General features: G+C 44.4%; 2 protein-coding genes across 2 annotated transcripts in view; both read right to left on the bottom strand.

Moving 5' to 3' along the window:
• Nucleotides 1-15,329, bottom strand: part of LOC135073114 (THAP domain-containing protein 5-like) — a 205,032-nt gene that overhangs the window by 66,008 nt on the left and 123,695 nt on the right. The window lies entirely within an intron of this gene.
• The window catches only part of LOC135073471 (protein kinase C-binding protein NELL1-like), a 52,025-nt gene that overhangs the window by 5,557 nt on the left and 31,139 nt on the right, over nt 1-15,329 (bottom strand). The window contains exons 3-14 of the mRNA XM_063967654.1: nt 11,507-11,657; nt 9,888-10,164; nt 8,183-8,338; nt 7,951-8,079; nt 7,769-7,862; nt 7,099-7,290; nt 6,736-6,855; nt 5,400-5,539; nt 4,721-4,841; nt 3,236-3,472; nt 1,202-1,309; nt 113-258 (exon numbers count right to left, since the gene is read on the bottom strand). Of these exons, the coding sequence (XP_063823724.1) occupies nt 113-258; nt 1,202-1,309; nt 3,236-3,472; nt 4,721-4,841; nt 5,400-5,539; nt 6,736-6,855; nt 7,099-7,290; nt 7,769-7,862; nt 7,951-8,079; nt 8,183-8,338; nt 9,888-10,164; nt 11,507-11,657 (1,871 nt within the window). The remainder of the gene's footprint in view (nt 1-112; nt 259-1,201; nt 1,310-3,235; nt 3,473-4,720; nt 4,842-5,399; nt 5,540-6,735; nt 6,856-7,098; nt 7,291-7,768; nt 7,863-7,950; nt 8,080-8,182; nt 8,339-9,887; nt 10,165-11,506; nt 11,658-15,329) is intronic.

Raw genomic sequence — 15,329 nt, 5'->3', positions numbered from 1 at the left:
GACCTAGGGGTAAGGAGTGGCTTCAAGCTATCGAGGCTTCGAGGAAAAATTCGTTTCCTGTCTGCATAACAAGAGCTTCGTTGTGGATAAAAATAAAAGTAGAGGTACTTACCGTGGCGGTGAGATTATCAGGCGCGTCGCAAGCGCAAGGCGCGCGCGCGCACGCCGCCACGCCGGCTTCGCACGCGCACGCGCGGCAGCCGCCCGCCTCGGCCCAGCGCGCGCCGTCCGCCATCACCTGCCCTTGCCACGCGCAGCCTGCAACGTGCACGGGACATTGAGCCTTGGGTTGGCGAACGAAGCTCGGAAATTGATTCAAACTCAAACAAACGTAGTGTCAAATATACCTACTGGTCATCAAAAAAATCGGTCCACCTACGTTTTACAAGAAAACTCGTTTCTCCTGACACAATCATGGTGCTCCAACAATATTAGTGTTATTTGAAAGCCCAATAAATATCCTTAAAGAAAAACACATTTAATTTCTTAATAAACGATTAACATAAACGCGATATAAAATAAATGTGACTTGAAAAAAGACCTCACTTTGGGCTCACCTCTGGGATCAATTAGACCAATTTTTATGGTTTTAAAACCAAATAATGATCTCACGTGTCCTCTTTAACAGATGGATGGCGATTAATCCCAACTTAACAGTTTTATAGCCATAAAAGTTGGCTCAGGCGTAACTACCTATTTTTTGAAGAAGTGATTCTGGATTCTTCTACAGACACATTTTTGGGGTAAGAACCTTTCCTTTAATGAAATGAAGTTTAGAACTAGGCTTTTAAATGGTGCCAATATTGGTGGGAAGTGGGGATGCATACGTTTGGAAGTGCTTGTCGCTGGAGGGTCGATTTTTGTGATGACCAGTGTAGTTCGTGACACCCAAAGGGGAGGGCAGCTGCCGCCTCTCAGATGGCGCGTTGAAGGAGCTAAGTTAAAGGATCTGACCAAAAAATCTGACTTCCCCCCCTAGACCAGAAGCTGGCTAATTTGCCCCTCCCCTATGGCAGATAAGTCCCATGGTTTCATCTTATTCCAATTTGTAAAAAAAGACGTGTAGCAAACTTTATGGTTACTTTGGGTGTCACGAACTATTTGAGACTGACTGTACATAAAGTCCGTGGCTAGATTTCGATTGTTTTGAATAACCACAGACTTGAAATGATTCTTACTTGTGTGTCTTTTTCATACTTACTTAGTTCACAAGGTTGCGTTTCACATTCACATCTGAAACCGCCATCCGTATTGACGCAGCGTGCGCTTGGATGGCACGTGTGAAATCCCTCCGCGCATTCGTCAACATCTGCAAATTATAAAGATACAATTAATGTTATTCAAAGGTGTGGTGATGGCACGTCGCAATAACTATATAAATTATCATTATTTTTCATTACAGTTTCCTCCAATGTTCCTACCATACTGTACGCTTATACCAGTATGAAGTGTACCTACCTACTCCTGGACCAGCAAAAAGAAGTGCGATAGGTACATTGAAGTGAAGCGTACTCTTCACTCGGAAGTCAGTGAGTGCCAGCATAATGCCAACATGGGCGTACCCAGGGGGGCATGGGAGGATATCTTCCCCCCCCCCCCCCCCCTTCCCCTCTAGGGCAGAAGCTCCCAGGTAGGTAGCTAGGTACTTCCATGTGTTCCAACATGAAACCAGATGGCGTGCGGCTGTGACTCGGAAGAAGCAATTCTCCTGACTCACCTCGTCAGGTCGCGTCTACCCACCTTCGCAGTGGTCCAGGTGCGGGTTCGCGCCGGTAGCCGTCGCGGCACACGCAGTAGTAGCTGCCGGGCGTGTTGACGCAGGCGGCGCGCACTCGTCAGGTCGCGTCTTACCTTCGCAGTGGTCCAGGTGCGGGTCATAGACCTCCTCTAGAATGATTTCCAGATTGGCTAGTTGGCAGCAACCTGCATCTAGCGCCTTCCTACAGCTTTTAAGAGATAACCTATGCACTTTGTGGTTTTCTCTACCCACCTTCGCAGTGGTCCAAGTGCGGGTCACGCCGGTAGCCGTCGCGGCACACGCAGTAGTAGCTGCCGGGCGTGTTGACGCAGGCGGCGCGCACTCGTCAGGTCGCGTCTTACCTTCGCAGTGGTCCAGGTGCGGGTCATAGACCTCCTCTAGAATGATTTCCAGATTGGCTAGTTGGCAGCAACCTGCATCTAGCGCCTTCCTACAGCTTTTAAGAGATAACCTATGCACTTTGTGGTTTTCTCTACCCACCTTCGCAGTGGTCCAAGTGCGGGTCACGCCGGTAGCCGTCGCGGCACACGCAGTAGTAGCTGCCGGGCGTGTTGACGCAGGCGGCGCGCACTCGTCAGGTCGCGTCTTACCTTCGCAGTGGTCCAGGTGCGGGTCATAGACCTCCTCTAGAATGATTTCCAGATTGGCTAGTTGGCAGCAACCTGCATCTAGCGCCTTCCTACAGCTTTTAAGAGATAACCTATGCACTTTGTGGTTTTCTCTACCCACCTTCGCAGTGGTCCAAGTGCGGGTCACGCCGGTAGCCGTCGCGGCACACGCAGTAGTAGCTGCCGGGCGTGTTGACGCAGGCGGCGCGCACTCGTCAGGTCGCGTCTTACCTTCGCAGTGGTCCAGGTGCGGGTCATAGACCTCCTCTAGAATGATTTCCAGATTGGCTAGTTGGCAGCAACCTGCATCTAGCGCCTTCCTACAGCTTTTAAGAGATAACCTATGCACTTTGTGGTTTTCTCTACCCACCTTCGCAGTGGTCCAAGTGCGGGTCACGCCGGTAGCCGTCGCGGCACACGCAGTAGTAGCTGCCGGGCGTGTTGACGCAGGCGGCGCGCACTCGTCGGGTCGCGTCTTACCTTCGCAGTGGTCCAGGTGCGGGTCATCGACCTCCTCTAGAATGATTTCCAGATTGGCCGGTTGGCAGCAGCCTACATCCAGCGCCTTCCTACAGCTTTTAAGAGATAACCTATGCACTTTGTGGTTTTCTCTACCCACCTTCGCAGTGGTCCAAGTGCGGGTCACGCCGGTAGCCGTCGCGGCACACGCAGTAGTAGCTGCCGGGCGTGTTGACGCAGGCGGCGCGCACTCGTCGGGTCGCGTCTTACCTTCGCAGTGGTCCAGGTGCGGGTCATCGACCTCCTCTAGAATGATTTCCAGATTGGACGGTTGGCAGCAGCCTACATCCAGCGCCTTCCTACAACTTTTAAGAGATAACCTATGCACTTTGTGGTTTTCTCTACCCACCTTCGCAGTGGTCCAAGTGCGGGTCGCGCCGGTAGCCGTCGCGGCACACGCAGTAGTAGCTGCCGGGCGTGTTGACGCAGGCGGCGCGCGGCACGCAGGGCGCGGCGGCGGGGTGCGCGGGCGGCGCGCACTCGTCGAGGTCCCGCTCGCAGCGCGCGCCGCCGAAGCCGCGCGGGCACGCGCACGATTCCGGCGCCGCGCACACGCCGCCGTTCAAGCAGCCACCAGTGCAGATCGCTGCGGGTTTGGGACTGGATTAAACTAAGCACGAAAGCCATTTGTTCTTACAAAAGCGTGTCATCCGTGCTGTAAACGTCAGGCCCCAGAAGGGGGAAAACTGCAACATAGGGACAAGGACATAGAAAAATAACTTGTAGGGAGTCAAGAAGTGTGGCGCGGTGGAGTGCAATCTGCCGTAGGCAGCCGCAATTCCGCGCACACCTCCCGCGATTCGGCCAGTATAACCGCAAGGTTGGTATGGCCATGGGTGGTGGTGGGTTGTTCTTACAAAAGCATTGCGCGCGGCAGAGTGCAACCTGCCACGGCAGACGCAGTTCCGCGCGCATCTCCCGCGATTCGGCCTGTTATAACCGGAAGGTTGGCATGGCCATGGATGGTGGTGGGTTGTTCTTACAATGTATACTATCTTGAAAACAACGGTACGTAAAGGTTGTCTCAAAAATATTGCAAGATTTTTTGCACGCAGGGCGCGCCGCCGAAGCCGCGCGGGCACGCGCACGATTCCGGCGCCGCGCACACGCCGCCGTTCAAGCAGCCGCCCGTGCAGATCGCTGCGGGTTTGGGGCTGGATTAAACTAAGCACGAAAGCCATTCGTTCTTACAAAAGCATTGCGCGCGGCAGAGTGCAACCTGCCACGGCAGACGCAGTTCCGCGCGCATCTCCCGCGATTCGGCCAGTTATAACCGGAAGGTTGGCATGGCCATGAATGGTGGTGGGTTGTTCTTACAAATGTATACTATCTTGAAAACAACGGTACGTAAAGATTGTCTCAAAAATGTTGCAAGATTTTTTGCACGCAGGGCGCGGCGGCGAAGCCGCGCGGGCACGCGCACGATTCCGGCGCCGCGCACACGCCGCCGTTTAAGCAGCCGCCAGTGCAGATCGCTGCGGGTTTGGGGCTGGATTAAACTTAGCACGAGACCTGATTTGTTCTTGCAAATGTATACTATCTTGAAAACGACGGTACTTAAAGGTTGTCCCAAAAATATTTCTGCCATTTTTGCTATGAGCTTTTGGTAACCCTGAAAAACGATCAATTTAACAGCTAACTTTGTTGACCTAATTGTTGATAGAGTTACTCTCAGTTTCTGATCATCTTCCTATTTTTTCACAGGTTCGACAACCACATGTTACATAGAAACATCATCAAAAAGGCTTAAGTACTTAGCTAATATCATTTTGAAGTATCCATCCATATTAGGTAAAATGGATACCCATTGTTCTTGAACCCCTTAGCAACTTACGGGCACAGTTGTATCCGTCGCCGGTGTAGCCCTCCCGGCAGCGGCAGGTGTAGGAGCCGGGCGTGTTGGTGCACTCGGCCGCCGCGTGGCAGCCGTGCGACTCCACCGCGCACTCGTCCACCTGCACAAAGGAAAATACTTGACCCACTTGCGAGTTTTTTGATACGCCTCTCAATAATCTGAGGCACTTGGTCAATTTCTGTAACGTCTTCTAATAAAATCAAAAGAAAACTCCCAACCTGTAGGATTACCTCCTACCTTTATCCAGAAGTACTGGTGCTTGCACTCAATGAGGGCTATCGTTTATTAAACTTAACAGTTGGCACAACTGGCGAACCCTACTCTACAGTGGCGCCATCCAGGTGAGTACAAATCTGATTCTGAAGTCCTCCTACCACTGTCTTCGCCACTAGCAAGTGATAGTACCATAGCCCTCATAGATTGTTAGAGACAAATTCTTAAGAAACACTCATTTTTCACTCCTGAAAACGAAATCTGCTTTCACAGTCACAGAACAGTAGGATCTAATTTTCAGGCCAGACTTTGTATGTAGTTCCTAGTCCTACTTCCTTTGTTATTTCAGACATGAAGTAGGTATCGTCATTTTGAGCCACTCTAGTTTAACCTACGAGAACTTACTCTATGAGGATTTGTTACAGGCCAAACAGAAAAACATTACCTCCACACAGTTGAACTTGTCCTTCCTGGCGTAGCCGGGCAGGCACTGGCAGACGTAGCTGCCGACCACGTTGACGCAGCGCGTGTTGGAGTGGCAGTGGTGGCCGCGCAGCCCACCCGCCTCTTGGCATTCGTCCACGTCTGGAATGAACAGGACATAGACAAACTCGAAGTAAGCCACGAGAAAACGGAATCTGCTGGGTTCGGTTGGTGATGGGGCTGGTTCTAAGTCCGCCTAACTATCTACCATCCGTATCGGGACACTTATGCTTCAACCACACCAACGCGTGCAGATCGCTCGCCGGCGAAATCACGGCGCGACCCATGGCAGTCCGCGCGACCTGTCATTGGCCTATGATCGCGCTAGCGATAGCAGTCTGCACGCGTTGCCGCGTTGGTGTGTTTGAAGCTTTACGCGAAAGACACTAGCGCGAAAGACATTTGCGCGAAGAAACTAGCGCGAAAAGCTATTTGTGTATGCATGTTATCAGCATTGTTGTGTTTCGGCAGCCGGAGGTAAAATACCCAGTCACTCAGTGGTTGAAAATTTCAGGCAGCATTTTCGCCCAACTAATCATCACTTTTCATCAGATGAGATGCAAGCCTTAACCGTTTTGGTAAAAAAAAACATTTTTATGCATGAGCTGTGTCAGCCGTTAACATTACACAACAATGTATTTTTATTATTTTATTATATTTAGGTACACAACTTTAATCATCAAAAATCACAGATATGGATTAGAGTAGATACAGCAAGTTGCACCTCAAAGCGTGTCATTCCGATATGTCCAAATGGACATACATGGTCGAGTGATGTTCATGTAATCCGATTGCAATAATCGGTTACGATGATTTTACGAGGACAGTAGTACGAACACGGTAGAAAGAAGAAATTATTTACTGATTGAGAATTGTAAATAACAGCACAAGTAACAAATAATTAATTAGAATAAAGTAGCAGTAGAAGAATTATAAAGTAGGATTGTTTTTAATATTATTTGCAAATTAATAAAAAAATGTATAATATAGAATAACGTCTGCCGCTACAAAATTATTTTAATCCACAGTCAGACTAGCTATAAATTTAACAAAATATCAGTTTTATCGGAATTAATTAATTTTCGAATCGAGTCACACGATTTCTTTCGATGACTTTGCGAATGCAGTACGATGATACGATTACGAATTACGATTTTACGTTGCGGCAATCACTAAAATTAGCTAAAATGACACTAATGACGTTTAAAAAGTGGCACGCTCGGCTTCATACAATTTTTGACACATGCTGCATCTATCCATATCTGTGTCAAAAACCATTGTAAAAATTAATAAAGTACCTTCACAAGTGAGGCCGTCGCCCTGGAAGCCCTGGTTGCACGTGCACGTGTACTTGGTGTTGAGGTTCATACACGTCGCGTTCTCGTCGCACGAGTGCCCCATGCTGCAGTAGTCCACGCCTGTAGGACATAATTAAGTTATTATTTTAGATAATACTTTAAAAATCAACCTTAACAGCTATGGAGCATAATATTAGGAATTAATATTAAGGAAACCAGAAAAATGGTCCTGGACTAAATTAAATGTTTAAAGATTTCGTCCCAGCTTTTTGACAATTCCATGTTGTGTTTCTAACATCTACATGCTTAATGGTATTGTACTGCTTATTTGGACATTATTATTTTAATAATAATAAACCTGACCTGGACAAAACTTGCAGCACTCCCCAGGCACTGTGAACTGATCAGGTGGGTCGCAGGGCAGCGGCGGGCACGCGATCTCGGGGTCCACGCGCGTGCACTGCATGTTCCCGTCGTGGCACACGCACTCCGCACACTCTTTCGGCGCGAATCTGTCGCCATGTTCATACAAAGTCCCTTTCAGCAGACAATGCCCTGGAAATATAAAAAAAATATTTTCTCCCATGTAAATATATCCGAACTATGATTTATTAACGAACTGCAACAGTCGAAATTTTTAACTTGACTTTCAAATCACGCACACATTATGTACTAAATCACTGTAATAAATAATTACTTACATAATTATAACTGAATCAGATTAAAAAATCATCAAAACAACGCTTTACAATAAAAACAAACAAATTAGCACGGCGTAAAAACAAAAGGCAATCGATTCGAATAAAACCTAAGTGTAACCGGCCAGCTTTTTAATAGGCAACATAGAAAACAGTTTTTATTAAATGCCACTTTATTGATTTAACTTTTGAAAAGATAGGTGCGTAAGAGCTAGAGATAAGATTATGTTGCGTATTATTTAATGAATTGCAATGTACTTAATATGTACTACACTACTAGGTATCTAAATAGGTACTTATATCACAAAGTTATAGTTACATGTAATTGTACTTACTTAAACAAGTAGGGCAGCATTCTCCTGGATGTAGTACTGGGTTTTTACATTCTGCTCGATCACACTCAACTGGCCTGCACGTTATCTCGCCGTGCTGAAAGTGTTTATTTTTTCATATAAAAATATATTAATGTTTGTTATATCAAGGGCATGGTTAACGGCCGGGTATTATTGAGTCTTACCACGCAGGAGCATCGATTACAATCCTTTTGCCATGTAGCACCGTCTGCGTGGACTGTCCCATTGGAATAACATGACTTCTGACAGTCACATTGTTCCAATCGCGCCAGTCTCGCTTCTGTTCCCATCAACTAAAACAAAAATTAAATTAAGCCGTCTCGTTGGTAAAAATGTGTTGGTTTATTGGCGATTCCGTGATGGAAAACTCTCTGAAGTGTGTTGGTTTTTATTTACCTTAAGTGAAAGGTCATGGATATGCGATGTGAGCTCCTGAACAGTTGCTTGTAGCAACGCAAACTGCCCACAGGTGGGACACTCGGAATCCAGTCCCGGGCATTGTGTTAAGTATCCGTGAGGACCGCTCACCAGTCTCACGTCTTGAAGTGTACCCTGGAATAGAACATGAAAAGAAGAATCAAAACAACTGTCGTGTTTCATCCTTTTTGAACATTTTTACAACACTTTTTTGACATACATATTATTATTTAAATATCGAAATCAAATCCCCTCTGGACACGTGGTCCGACTGCTTTGTCCGACTAATCGGACCACGTGAACTTTTTTTTCCTGTTGGTTCGATTAAGGAGTCGGACTATTAAGACTTTCTGTTTTTAAGGTTACATGGTCCGACATTTAACCGCCCAACCTATTTGAAAGAAATAAAGAAAGATACATTTATTATTTCATTAAGTCAACACTGTTTAATTGCATTTTCTTGATTGAAAAACTATAACAGACCTATTCCTTTTAGTTCAAATCAAAGTTTAACTGAGTTGAACTTTTAGGAAAAAAAATCCATAGTTTCAATAACTTTTCTAGAAATTTGAAATGAACGGAATATATTTTCCTAAAAATTCAACTATAATAAATCTATTGAATATTTTTGATAATTTTTTTCGTCCGTCAATTTTAATATAAAAAAATATTGGACTTGAATTATTTAATTGCCAATCAAACAAATAATTACAAATTACAAAGTTACAGTGCGTTGAAGTTCCGCGTGACGTCACAAAGTGCAGCACTTTTACGCACTCACTGACGTCACGGGCCTTTTCTTTAGAACTTTGGCACGGTTTATCTCTTTACATTTTCATTAGTTTTAAAAAGTGAAAAATAGGTGTCGAGTATTTTTTGATAAGCTAACTGACGGACTAATTAAAACTCTTGCTTTTTACCCAGGAAACATCCCTATTGAAAATTTGGAAAACAAATGAATACCTACCTACATAACCTACTTATCTATAATAATATAAACATTTAGGAAATGTTTATAAAAAAATCCGTGTATTTCAACTTCCTTGAAAGATTACTTAAGAAAGTAGACTTTACGGTTTTTTTTCCTGAAAGTTCAATTCAGTTGAACTAAAAGGAGGTCGTTTTACATTGAATGAAACAATCTTTAATTAAAAATATTTATACCTTTACATATTTGTATTTATTCAAATCAATATTGATTTAAATGTATTATTATAAATTTATTTAATAGTGAACCTTTCCATGCCAAGCCGTTCACGAGGAAGCTCTTGTTATTATTATGACCAAAGAGCATCGCATTGGTAGTTAATATGAAATTGTCACGAGAAATAGTTTCCATGGATCGATTTTGTTGCATACCACCCTTAATTTATTTCAAGTCCGATTAGTCGGACGAAGTGGAATTGCGATTCCTTGTAGTCCGATTAATCGAACCAACAGGAAAAAAAAGTTCACGTAGTCCGATTAATCGGACAAAGCAGTCGGACCACGTGTCCAGAGGGTCAAAAATGTTTTATTCGTTAACAAACCAACTTTTACAAAAATTGTGGTGACATACCTAGTAAGTATACCTGTATCAGGTAGTCACCGCCCATTCAGACAGTGCTAGTTTTGGGTAAGTTTAACAAACAAAAAAACAAAATGGTTATTAATTAGATTGCAATGTTGTTTGATGGTTTCGTACCTTAAATAGGGAATGCTTGCTGTTCCTCTGTCCGACCCAGAGCGCGAGCTGTGGCTGCGTGAAGTTGCGGTCGGGCGGCGGGATGAGGCGGCGGTACAGCGGGTGGCAGTCCACCAGCAGCGTGGCCTGCGCGCCCGACACGGCCAGCGCCAGGCGGTGCCACGCGCCGTCCGCCAGCCGGAACGGGAACGTCTCCACGCGCGCCGCGCTCGCTCCCGCCGCCACGTAGTGCAGCCGCACCTCGTCGCGCCGCCCGCTCGACTGCACCTCCAGGTACCTGCGACCACCACTGTGTAGTGCACACTCATCGGAAGCGGACAACACCTCTCCCTCGCGAACCCTTCCGAGGTACACATAAAAAAGCAAACAACACACATATTCGCCCTATCAACGGACGACCGACCGCGAGCGGACCTCGGCTCGCTCTACATCTCAATATCGCTCGGCCTGAATGGGGGACCATGTACCTCGGAACGGATCGCGTTCGTGTCGACCGAGTCGCTAAGGTGTCAAATCGCTACGGAGAGGCGGAGCGTCTCGTCGTGTGTCCGATATCCGACGGAATTTTGGGAAAATGTGACGGCGGCGAGCGACTCCCTCCGACGCGGAAGGCCCCACGTGCATTTTCGGACACAATACGAGACGATTCGGATTCCCATGTCGCTTGGAATGCAAGTGCGAACCGGCCGCCGGTGTCCCCTCGAGCGGTCGCGCGCCCGCGACACCGCGCACGAAAAACATCAACATCCAGGTGAACATCGAGAGACGGATTGTGAGGGGCGTATGGACAAATACAAACACAAAACGTCAAGACACAGAACACAAGACGAACGGCGGCAGAGGATACGCGGGAGGCGCATGCAAGCCGGCCCGCCCGCGGTAAATTACATCCATGCAGAGGACACAGTGAGCGCATTGGGTCAACGGATGGATTGAGGAGGACATTCCGAGGCACAGGACATTCCAAGATACATGATTCTCCCCTATGCGCGCGCACGCATGCGCCGGGGGGCGGGATGCGTGCGCGCGCAGCGATGTTGAGATCTAGAACTCACCGTGCCGCCGCCGCCGCGCGCGCCGCCGCCGCCCGAGGCGCTGCACGCGGGTGTTCATCCCTTTTCTAACTCCACACTGTTAATCGTGACTCCATTTAATTGATAAATCAACGTACATAGAGAAAGATTTATTTATTAAAAAAAAATATGTCAGATTAAAGGCCTTTGGTCATCAAACATTCTCGGAATATTTTTTTACAAACATTTCACAGAATCGATAATACTTGTAACTGATTTGTATTTCACGGAAAAAATTGCCTTTGGATACCAGCAAACGGCCCGCCCACGTGCAATGACGTGGAAATGTCGTCATTGCAAAGTAATCACCTACGACAGATTCAGTAACTTTGTAACATCTTACGATTACTATTACGCAGCTTAAAATATTGAAGTTGCTGATATAAGGCTACTTTCAGACCGTTTCTTTATATTATGTTGGTGACGGATGACGGCTTTGTTGCTGTTTTAAATTTTCCTTCACTGTATTGCAACCGTCAACAAATAAAGATGCGGCCTGTCTGCGTCCACTAAGCAATTTACTAGCTAAACATAACACGTTCATACCTGTTGTAGCCATGCGAGAAGGACAGGATGGTGCCGGAGTTGGCGGGCTCCTGGCGCAGAGCAGCCAGCACCGTGAACTCCGGAGACCGCCGTAGCAGTTCCGCGGCTCGCTCGAACGCGCCGCTCTCTACCTGCAGTGACCGGGTCTCGCCTGCAACCAAGTAAGGACTTATGTACTTATACATAATACTTGCTATGCCCTTACAGGGTGCATGTGATGTACGAGTACTACCCAAAACCCAACCTTTTACCAACTGTCAAACCACACATGTAATGCAAATAAATGATTTGATTTGATTTCACTTCGTCCAATCATCATCTAATCACTGGATTTCTACATCTCATCATCATAATTTCAGCCATAGGACCGTCCACTGCTGAACATAGGCCTCCCCCAATTATTTCCACAATGGCCGGTTGGTGGCGGCCTGCATCCAGCGCCTTCCCGCAACCTTTATGCAGGATTTCTACTGCAAGAGCACGATCTAAATTACTAGATGCACATGGAAGATTTTGCACGGGAAGAGTGTGATCGTATTCTGCTGCTAAACAATACCATCATCTTCATCATAATTAAAGGACCTTTAATCAATGGAACTTGGAGTTCTATGGAGCAGCTCTATTTGATTTAGTCGCAGAAAATATTTTTAGTTAATAGATACTCTCACAATACTGGAATGAATCTCTATCCAGGAGCCTGGAACACATAAAATGTGTAAATAAAAAGCTAGACGTTACTTAATAATGAAATCGTGGAACTTGGATATCTTAGGCTAGCATCCAAATCACAGTTAGAAAACTTTCTCATTTATGATGGGGTTAGGAGAAGTTGGATGTTCACTATAAATAAGTAGGTACCTTAACCATCATAAAATAAATTACAGGATTGAAAAAGTAGAGCAACCTGCAAATGCATTATGCTGGCAGTTATTTGGAAACGGTTATTTAAACAAAACTCCTTACCACCGGCTTCTCCAAGGCCGCAATTAGACATCCAGTTACGTTTGACCTTTCATACAGCGGATTGCGGTGCAATAAATTTCGATAAAATCAGCAAGTAGAGCCCATGTGCTTGCTATTACTCAAAGAGAACAGTCGAATCAAATCTTGACATAGTCAAATACTCTCAAAATTCAAATGCAGTGTAACCGGTAATTTATTCCTATGAGGGTCACAAAGTTCGTTATTGCTTGGGCTGGTTTAGGAAAACTAAATGCATTTTTATTTAAACGTATATTGCAACTTTGAGTAATACATACTAACATAAAAATTATTCAACAAGGAATTTTTTTGACTTCTGCGTGTTCACATAAATGTTACGAGCTCAGTTTTAAGTATAAGGTTATTGGGTTAGCCGTTCTATCCTGCCTGTGCATCAGGCCTGATACGTAACGACCTCTGTATTGGCTTCGTGCCAAATTAAGTTTTATTGTCTTCAACATTTACATATTCTTTTGCCCTGATTTTCTTTTCTGTATTGAAACTGTTTAACTCCATAATTAGAAAAGATTTTGTTGGATTTGGCCCAGTAGAACTTGAGATAAATAGTGCCTTTTTTTTATCCACAACGAGGAAGCTCTTGGCCTGTATGTATGATTCAATTAAAGCAGCACAAACTTTGCATTTGAAAAAAATTCTTGTCCGAAGCTAAAATGTGGCTTAAAAGTCATAGTGAAAAGAGTTTATAACTTTCATACCCCAGTTTCCAACTCTAAACTGAATACTAAAAGTTTTTTGTGCTATTCCTGGATATTTCTTTGCCAATTGTATGGTATTCTCTCGTTGCAGCAGTATCGAGCTAGCTGCAATGCGGGACGAGATCCGATTAAATAAATAACGGCACAATTCCAAATTTCAGGAATATTAAAACTTTTTCAGAGATATAATAAATTTTTTATTGGATTTGCTCAATAAAATTGCAAACCAAATTAGCATACAGTGATATCAATACGAATGCTTTTTTTATTTTATAAATATAAAAAATTGTAATCCATGTAGAAATGTGTATCCAGTAATTATTTTAATAACTATAACTGAAATATGAAACATCCTCCCTTCGTTCGAGACCCCAATCGAGGGTGCCAGCCCCAGTTTCCCCAGACCTCTTTTGGCTCACAAAATAATACAAGTGCGAAATCTAAAGAGATCTTCATAAAACGGTCAACTTCTCAACTGCGCATCGCCAATGCAAACTAATTGATATTAAATAATGATTTAGGCGAGGGGAGACGGAGAAAACGTGGCCAGGGAAGAATGCCATGCATTATTTATGGGCTCCGTGGAAAGCTCTATGAAAAGCAGCTGCTTTTCACGTCAGTCAGTAAGAATAATATTCAGTTAGAATTTGCATATTTGACAATGATGAGCCTTTGTAAACGGGATTATGAAACGTAACTGTATAAACATTCCAATCCACTCCGCGAGTTATCTTCTCAGTCCCGCATGAATACATCGCGATGGTTAGTTAGGCAGCTCAGTTGAGTTCCAGACGCTTGCGTAATTTTAGCTTACTCAGTATTCCGAGAAACTCCCTTTATTGGGGTGCGGTTGTTTTCCTTCAATCCCGCGTAATAACAGTACGTTATGTGTTCGCTAGTAGAGCATGAATACCGTGGGCGGGAGTCGACGAACTGCGACTCGTCTGTGGGAAACTTTTGTAGACGCCGAACTTTCAGATGAATTCCATTTATTTACATACGTTGTATGATTGAACGTTTTATTCAAAACAATAGCGACGCGACGTGACGAATACGAAAAAAATCCGAATTTCTTTAGTATTGTCTACATTCCTCGCCATTCACATGTATTGCTACATTTGCTACCATTAGGTTTTACGACATTTATTCTATTAAAATACACTCCATTCGTATAACATACGATAAAGCTTTAGTTATCTTATTATTATTTCACAACATATTTTTTTGCATCTCAAATCTCAATCTGTCATTTAAATTAATATAACGTTATTCGAATTCTCTATTGTTAAATACAATAACATATGCGATTGATGACGAACAAATAGTTGTTTCCGACTGCGGGATTTTGACGAACGGCCCGAGGGCTGGACCCTTCTGACGTTTGGAGTCCACTCCGCGAGAGGCCGCCACGTGGCAAAGTTCATCTCGCCACGTGCGAGGGGACAATATGTTCTTCTGTAATCCCTCATAACTTTTAATGACCTTTACTTTTGAGATTATAGGTTTGACTCAAAATTTAAAACAGAATGCATTACATTATTGTTTTATAAGATAAATAAAATAAGGCAAGTTTAGTGAAGAAAATATTAATAAGAAATATTTTGCTAAATAACCAAGTGTTATTTAGGCTTCTCAAAATATACACGTGTCAATTAACTATTCAAATCTAACGACTATCTTCTGATTACATATAAAGTTTATGAGAAAATTATATTTACGTGGTTACTGCAAAAGCCTAAGAAATCACAGTCAGCTAAACTCTTGGATAAAAGATGACTGCCAAGAATAACCGTTATTAATATGTATGACTAATGGAAATCGAGTATCCAACCTAGTTATTATCGGTTCATATTAGGTTGATCATGTTCCATGCTTTTTAAAACTGGAACATACATTTACTAACGAACGTAGGTAGCCTAAAACATTCGTAGTTGACCTTATGTGAGCGCGTAGGTGCGGTAGCTAGGTCGTAGCAGCGTAACGGTCGGCGCTGCTACGAGTTACGAACTACGGATTACACTTGCTTGCATAATTTAATCTCTGCACTAAAGATTCGCCTAACAACAAGCTAGCGATTGGTTGCGATTTTGTAATAGATTACATAGTGATTATTTGTCTAGACTACT

This window comes from Ostrinia nubilalis, chromosome 7, assembly GCF_963855985.1.
Source record: "Ostrinia nubilalis chromosome 7, ilOstNubi1.1, whole genome shotgun sequence".
NCBI classification, from domain to species: Eukaryota; Metazoa; Arthropoda; class Insecta; order Lepidoptera; family Crambidae; genus Ostrinia; species Ostrinia nubilalis.
Note: the sequence above shows the minus strand (reverse complement) of the source record. Positions and strands in the feature narration are given on the sequence as shown.